We start from the raw sequence: 8,472 nt of genomic DNA on the forward strand, positions 1-8,472 counted from the left end.
TCGTTGCCAATTTCGCTTCAACCGCGACTTCGCCGATAGCCGCTGCGTCGGTACCCAATGAAAGCAGTCATTTCGCTCGCAATCCAGCCTCAAAGAGCCGAGGCGGAGTTATTCTACGCCTGATGTGTCCGCTGACACTTTGTTACGATGTGAGTCTACCTATCAGACTGACGTCGGTAGGCCTTGTAACGGACGGTACATTTTTTAAGTACTTTTTTTCGCGACTATACTGTCCTGTGGACGAGCTGCAATTCTACAAAAACAACAGACCCTCTGGAATAAAAAAAATAATGAAATTAGGTTTACGTATTTGTTTAATTAGTGAACTAATTGAAGCATTCTGCTTCTTACCTGGTCTCCACCGCAGGCCCCTGTACAACCTCAGGGCTAATATAAGTTCAAGCTAGTAACCTTTGTTTCAAAAACTTTGGACATTAAAAAAAGCACCCGCTATTTTGCTTTACTTGGGAGGGGGAGGCAAACATCGGCCGCCATCGGAGCCCGCCGTTTGATCGCCGTGCCAGCTGGCAAAAGAAGAAAAGGACTTCCCCTGGACCGCCGCTGCTTTCTTCCTTACTCTAAATAAAGTGTTTCTCTCTCTCTCTCTCTTTCTCTCTCTCTCTTTACTCATAACAATAAGCTGTATAAGTTGGCCTTAAATTGCCGTTGAAAGGGGGCCCGCCGAGGGTAAAAAAAGAAAAACAAAAGGTTTGGTTTTAGTTTGGTTTGTCGGGTTTAACGTCCCAAAGCGACTCAAGCTATGAGACACGCCGTAGTGGAGGACTCCGGAAATTTCGGCCACCTAGGGTTCTTTTACGTGCACTGACATCGCACAGCACACGGGCGCCTTGCTTTTCGTCTCCATCGAAAAGCTGCCGCCGAGGCCGGGATTCAATCAAAAAAGGTGACGATACTGATAGATATTGAATTACCAGCCACCTCTCTTAAAAACCTTGTTCTTGCGTATATAGGACTTGATATATGGGCGATGGACATGAGACAACCCGTATCTCAGGTCCTACATATGCTAGATATAAAAAATCTCACTCCCGCCTTCCTCTCTTCCTTTATGGTACTGTTCCAGGTGCCTACAAAAAAAGTGCGACAGGTACTGCGCCTATCCTTTCCTTTATTATTATTATTATTATTATTATTATTATTATTATTGTGAGCACTGTGTGGCGCTTCATCTTCCACACTGCTGAACGTGCTGCTTCATCTTCATCCTGCTCCCTCTTGTAGATACCCATCGTCATCGCGGAGTGTGTTTGGCTGCAGTGTGCGACCAAGGCTTCAGGTCTGTAATAAAGCCTGATTCCCCAAGTCCGACCTTCGCGTTACCTTACACGTGGTGGAGGTGCGCCTTGATTTCCCCGCTGCTTCGTCACCTGCATCCACCTGGAGCTTCGTTCTGGCCGCCGTTTGACCCCGACCACCATCGTCATGACACAAGAAGGCCACTCCGCTATTCCGGCTGCTACCAACTCGACTCCAGCTCCCCTTGCCACTTGGACTGTCAGTAGCCGTCAGCGCTACCCGCAGATGTTCGCCGGTCTCCGCGGCGACGACGCTGATGACTGGCTCGACAGCTACGACCGGGTCAGTGCTTTCAACCGATGGGACGATTCTCTTAAATTAATTAATGTGTCCTTTTATTTGACGGATGTGGCCAAAACGTGGTTTCTAAATCATGAGTCGACGATTCCGGACTGGGCTACCTTTAAACAAAAGTTACGCCAGAGTTTCTGCGCTCCTACTGTTCGCACGGAGTCCGCCAAGAAGAAGCTAGAAGCCCGACTTCAGCGGCCTAATGAGACCTACACCTCTTATATAGAAGATGTACTTTCACTTTGTCGGCGCATCAATGACACAATGCCAGAGGCCGAGCGGGTTCGGCACGTCCTTAAAGGTATTGGGCCACTCGCCTACAACACCCTGGCCGTGCAGAACCCTACCACAATCGATGCCATCATATCCACTTGTCAACGCCTTGACGAACTACAGTCAATACGCCTGCAGCCAGATCCCACTTCATTTGGTTTCACTGCCGAAGCTGACCTCCGTGTGCTTATTCGCGAATTAATTCGTGAAGAGCTCTCGGCTCAAGGTAATTTGTGCCGCCCTGCATCTGAGCCACATAATTCAAGTGCCGGCCTGCGTAGCATTGTTAAAGAAGAGCTGGCCTCAATGACCTATTCCCCGCCAACATCGGTCGCTCCTACCATTTGTCAGGTGCCAACGTACGCCCAGATCACGTCCTTGCCGCCCGCAGTTGGAGCGCCTACGCCACCGGCGCCTACCACTGCTCATGTCGCTGCATTGGCACCACCTGCCGCAGCGCCGACATACTACCCCAACTGGCGCCCAGCCCGCCCTGTGTGTTATTACTGCGGGTACCGAGGCCATATTTCCCGCTTCTGTCGTCGCAGGCCCCAGAATGAACGCCGCGGCTACGAATCATTTGAAGCAGACTACCCTCCTCGCTTTTCCGGCTCTAACCACCGTTCATTCCCCGATTATCCCCGACGTTCATCACCCCCGCCAGAAAGCCCCGCTCCGCCTGCTGGTTACAGGCCTTCAAGACGCCGTTCTCTTTCGCCTTTTCGCCGCTCAGCCTCGCCTCTCCGTCAAGCTTCTCTGACGACCCCCCGCCTGTCGGAAAACTGACCACTGCAGTTTTAGGAGGGAAAACTGCACTCTTCGGCCATCCCAAAAATCCTCCGGAACGTCCCTGGAATATTATTTTAGTGCGGGTTGAAGGATTATCTGTTGAAGCTTTGGTTGACACGGGCGCCGCTGTTTCTGTGATACACACTGACTTGTGCTCCCGCTTGCGAAAAGTGAAAACGCCTTATGATGGACCTGAACTCCGTGGAGCTAATGGTGCAATAATTCGGCCTTCTGCTAAGTGTACTGTGCGAGTTTTTGTTGACGGTGTCCGCCACCATGTACAATTTGCCGTGATGTCACCGTGCGCTCACCCAATTATTTTAGGCTGGGATTTTCTGTCTGCCGCATCAGCCAGCATTTCGTGTCGCGACAGGATCATTTACATGAACGAGAGCGATCCGTCTTCTGAACATCCCGAGCCCCGTTATCGCCTGCTTGCCGCTACTAACTCAGTGTTGCCCCCTGGATGCGAACAACTTGTCGCGCTTACTTCTGCTGACATTGATAACGGAGATGTGCTAATCGTGCCTTCTGATCGCCATCTGACCCGCGGAATCGCGCTACCACCAAGTCTTGTTCGGTTTGAGCATGGCACAGCGCTTGTCGCTGCTTCGAACACTTCCCCAGAGCCCATTGTGCTGACTAAAGGGACATGTTTTCCTTGTGTCCTGGACATTCACCCGGTGTCCCTCACCACCCTTACCGCCCCCTCTTCCTCACCAGCAGCTTCTTCCGATGCTTCTCTCTGTGTTCTCTTTGGCACCATCAATCCTGACCTTCCTGCGACTCACCGCCAAGCTTTGCAGGAATTACTTCGAAAACACCAAGCCTCCTTTGATGTCACTTCTCCGACCTTGGGCCGAACGTCTTCTGCACAGCACCGCATTATTACAGAAGGTACTTCTATTGTTAGCCGCCGCCCTTACCGTGTTTCCTTATCAGAACGTAAAATCATAGAAGATAATGTGAATGATATGCTCCGGCGAGACATTATTCGGCCATCAGCTAGCCCCTGGTCATCTCCGGTCGTCTTGGTCAAAAAAAAAGGATGGGTCCGTGCGTTTTTGCGTTGATTACCGCGCACTTAACAAAGTCACTCGAAAAGATGTTTACCCTATGCCACGAATTGACGACTCCCTCGACTGTCTTCAGGGCGCCGAATATTTCTCCACTTTGGATTTGCGTTCCGGTTACTGGCAGATACCGATGCACGAAGCCGACAAAGAAAAAACAGCATTCGCTACTCCCGATGGGCTTTACGAATTCAATGTCATGCCTTTTGGACTTTGTAATGCCCCCGCTACGTTTGAGCGCATGATTGACACTGTTCTTAGAGGACTTAAGTGGAAAACATGCTTGTGCTACCTGGACGACATAGTTATTTTCTCTGCGACTTTTTCTGATCATTTATGCCGCCTTGATCAAGTATTAACGTGCCTGGCATCCGCCGGTCTCCAGCTGAACACAAAAAAGTGTAATTTCGCCAAGAAAGAAATCAAGATCCTGGGCCACCTCGTCAGCCGCGATGGCATTCGACCCGACCCTGACAAGCTTGCTGCAGTTTTGAACTTTGCACGCCCTCAGCGGACTAAGGAACTACGCAGTTTCCTTGGCCTGTCTTCGTACTTTCGCCGTTTCATTCGAAATTTCGCTACCATTGCTGCACCGCTGCACCGCCTCCTTACAGACCGTACTACTTTCAATTGGTCCGAAGAATGCGAAAAAGCTTTCCAAACCCTAAAGAATGCCCTCACTTCGGACCCTGTTCTCGCTCACTTCGACGACACTGCTGCCACCATTCTTCACACCGATGCCAGCAGCCTCGGTATCGGCGCCATACTTCTGCAACGTGATACCGCTTCTCGGGAAAAGGTAATTGCGTTTGCCACTCGAACTCTAACACTAGCGGAACGCAACTACACCATCACTGAGCAAGAGTGCCTAGCCGTCGTTTGGGCAGTTCAGAAATTCCGCCCCTACCTCTACGGCCGCCATTTCACGATCGTTACCGATCACCACGCTCTGTGCTGGTTATCAACCCTCAAAAATTTGACTGGACGCCTGGGCCGTTGGATTCTGCGTTTGCAGGAGTACCACTTTGATGTCATATTCAAATCGGGACGCAAACATCGAGATGCCGATGCTCTTTCCCGCTGCCCGCTATCAGAATCGCCACCTAGTGCTTCTTCGAGCCTTCCTGCGTGCACCCTCGACGTCCCAATGTCGTCCAGAGCCCCAACCTTAACCTGTGCTACTCTTGCCGCTGCTCCAGATCGCTACGCCATTATTTCAAACCAGCGAGCAGATCCCTACTGTATTTCCCTAATCAACCTTCTCACCGGTGCTTCTCACCCTCCTACCGCTAGGATGCGCAGGCAACTCCAAAAGTTCAAACTTGACAACGGCGTGCTCTCCCGTTATATTTATTGCTCCGAAGGCACCCGTTGGGTCCCCGTTATTCCGAGAGCGCTTCGCACCCGTATCCTGGCGGCTTTCCACGATGATGCTACAGCCGGTCACTTAGGCTTTCATAAAACTTACCACCGCGTGAAAGCCCGTTTCTTCTGGCCAGGCCTCGCCTCAAGTGTGGCAAAATACGTCGCCTCTTGTCTGCCATGTCAGCGCCGCAAACGGCCCACTTCTCCTCCTGCTGGCCTACTACAGCCGCTACCTTGCCCTGCTACTCCTTTTGCCGTTGTTGGCATAGACTTATACGGGCCACTTCCATTGTCCGCACGAGGTAATCGCTGGATCGTCACCGCCGTCGACCACCTAACACGCTACGCTGAGACCGCTTCCCTGCCTAATGGCTCAGCACATGAGGTCGCGACCTTCTTTTTTGGAATCGCTCGTACTGCGCCATGGGGCCCCTCAAGTGCTTCTCAGCGATCGTGGTCGGACATTTCTGTCGAAGATTGTAGCCGAAGTTATTGAAGCCTCAACCACACATCACAAATTGACCTCCAGCTATCACCCGCAGACCAATGGGTTGACTGAGCGGTTCCACCGCACGCTTTCTGACATGTTGTCTATGTATGTCGACCAGGACCACCGAAACTGGGACGTAATACTTCCTTTTGTTACGTTCGCCTACAATACTGCTGTACAGCGGACCACAGGTTACACCCCGTTTTTCCTCGTTTACGGCCGTTCTCCCGCTACCTTTCTTGACGCCTCTTTTCTTTCTACACATGCCAGTTCCTCATCCTCTCTTCCTGACCAGTTCCTTTCCCGAGTGGCCAAATCACGCCGGCTTGCTCGCGTCAACACGGAAGCTAGCCAGGAAGACCGCAAGTACCGCTATGATGCAACCCATCGCCAAGTTTCGTTCCGTCCCGGCGACGAGGTGTTACTTTGGACCCCATTACGCACTCCTGGCCTTTGTGACAAGTTACAGCACCGTTACATTGGTCCTTACACAGTTCTTGCAAAAACCTCCCCGGTCAACTATCGCGTCTCCCCTGTTTACCCTCCTCCGGACTGTCGTTACCGTGGCACTGAAGTTGTCCACGTTTCACGTATGAAACCTTTTGTTCGGCGCATTCCTGCGGACTAATTGCGGCCAGGCTGGCCGCTTGAACTGCGCGGGCGAAATAGTGTGAGCACTGTGTGCCGCTTCATCTTCCACACTGCTGAACGTGCTGCTTCATCTTCATCCTGCTCCCTCTTGTAGATACCCATCGTCATCGCGGAGTGTGTTTGGCTGCAGTGTGCGACCAAGGCTTCAGGTCTGTAATAAAGCCTGATTCCCCAAGTCCGACCTTCGCGTTACCTTACATTATTATTATTATTATTATTATTATTATTATTATTATTATTATTATTATTATTATTATTATTATTATTATTATTATTATTATTATTATTATTATTATTATTATTATTATTATTATTATTATTATTATTATTATATGGGCGACTGAGGATGGCCTCCGTGTCTTCTGAACTCATACGGGGGACCGACCTAGAAAAACGAAGATACATGATATATATCATTGGAACAACTAGACAATCGCAGAGAGAGAGAGAGAGAGGGAGAGAGAGAGAGAAAGTATAAAGGAAGATGCGCCGGCGGTGCAGCGAACCAGTGATAACACTCCGCAGCAGACTTCACTACTTACGTTACTTGTACTAGACGATGTAATGTAAGGGAACTTGGGCGAACACCCGCAGCGTGTGTCGCCGTGTCTCGCAAAATCAGAAATATTTAAAAATGTTTTGAAAATGATGGCCTCGTTCTTAAAGGCTTTGTACGTGGTATGCACGCATGTTGACATTTCCCCTACATATGCATGCATTTGATGGCCACTTTCTAAACACCCCTTTTAGAGACTTCTTAAGCAATGCTTGCAGTCATCTGCGATGCCCCTAAGGCATTCGAGGAAGACTTATCGCACCGTCTCGTTCATGAGGGCTTGTTCTTTTTCCTGCTCTTGCAGCAAGACTCGGGAGGACCACTGCTGACAAACTCCAGCAGGGATGGGCGAAATTTCTACGAAGCTGTTGGCATCGTGTCGTTCGGCGTCGGCTGCGGGTCGGCTTCTTACCCTGGCGTCTACACGAGAGTCTCCAACTTTGTAGACTGGATATACAACTCCATGGCGGACGTCATACCGGATGAGCAAATATTCGTATAATTTAATAAAATCCAGTGTGTGAGCTGAGCTGCGCACATAGTTTTTAATTTTTGCATCTGTTTCCTTGTGTGCTTGTATTAAAATATCACATTATACCATTTAGGAAACTACCCTTCGAAAAAAGGCTGGCTCCCGGGACTACTTTTCGGCATTGGTAGTATAAAACATTTTTTTTTGGAAGAATGTTTTATACAAAAATGTTTTATGGGTTAAGAGCAGGATTGTTCGGGGCCTCAATCCGGTACTCCATTGGCTGAAGCCGCTGCGTGCAGCTCTCGCAGCCAAGGTTCTTTTCGGCAGCGCCATCCGGAAGCTGCCGACGAAAGTTGTCACCATGTGCGACTGTTATTTTCGGTGAAATATTGCTTCTTTGCTTTTTTTGACTTGATCCTTCTTGCGGGCTATTTTGGTTAATCAACTGTTTCACTTATTTTGGTGCCAGGCGAAGGGAAATGGCAGGTTAAATTAAAAACTCAAACTCAAGTTGATTTCTATAATTCATCGCCTGCTCAGCAGAAAATATACAAGAATTTCTTAGCATTTCTGATATGCGTATTGAAGCTGTAAGCTGTGGAATTTCATTCATCTGCTAGTGACGACAGGGGCTCTCCTTTCAACAAAAACATGCATCTTTTTCGTTATGTCAAAAATAAATATTTAAGCAACGGTCACACTTTTGTCCATGACAAATATATCCATAAAAAAGATAAACTTACAAAAGCAATTTTTGTAGAGTATATGCAGTACGCATGTACAGAAGAATACCCGCGCGAATTGACCTCCGGGTGCCATAGCCTCCAAAGGTCAGTTTCCTCCTGGTTTCCATGTCAAATGCACAACGCACACTTTGTTATCATCTGCTCATAGTTTTGCTGTAATGCAAGGTGCCTCTGACTATCAAAGCCAGCCGAAGTGTACTGCATACGAAAAAGGCCGCCGACTATGTGTGGACCTGCTGTCTTGTGATTTATCTTATGGACCGTTTGCTGCCTTCCTTTGATGCTTCCGTAGCGCTAACGTCCTGGCAGTTACATCAGAAATAGATAATAGGTCCTTATACAAAACGGCTACACTTGATGACAGGCATACAAGTGACGTGCTTTTCCGTCTAAGTTAATTTGAAATCTGATCAAGCGAACGAATTCGAAGTGGCAATAATAAGATA

The 8,472-nt window shown here is 49.0% G+C and overlaps 1 protein-coding gene across 2 annotated transcripts in view; it reads left to right on the plus strand.

The window, feature by feature from the left end:
* LOC146191381 (clotting factor B-like) overlaps positions 1–7,437 on the plus strand; it is a 41,132-nt gene extending 33,695 nt beyond the window's left edge. For both annotated transcript variants that reach the window (XM_084599924.1, XM_084599925.1), the window contains one exon: positions 7,110–7,437. In XM_084599924.1, coding sequence (XP_084456050.1) covers positions 7,110–7,307 — 198 coding nt within the window. In that variant the 3' untranslated portion in view covers positions 7,308–7,437. The remainder of the gene's footprint in view (positions 1–7,109) is intronic.
* The last annotated feature ends 1,035 nt before the right edge of the window (positions 7,438–8,472 follow it).

This window comes from Amblyomma maculatum, chromosome 4, assembly GCF_055883805.1.
Source record: "Amblyomma maculatum isolate TAMU_Amacu chromosome 4, ASM5588380v1, whole genome shotgun sequence".
In the NCBI taxonomy this organism is placed as follows: Eukaryota; Metazoa; Arthropoda; class Arachnida; order Ixodida; family Ixodidae; genus Amblyomma; species Amblyomma maculatum.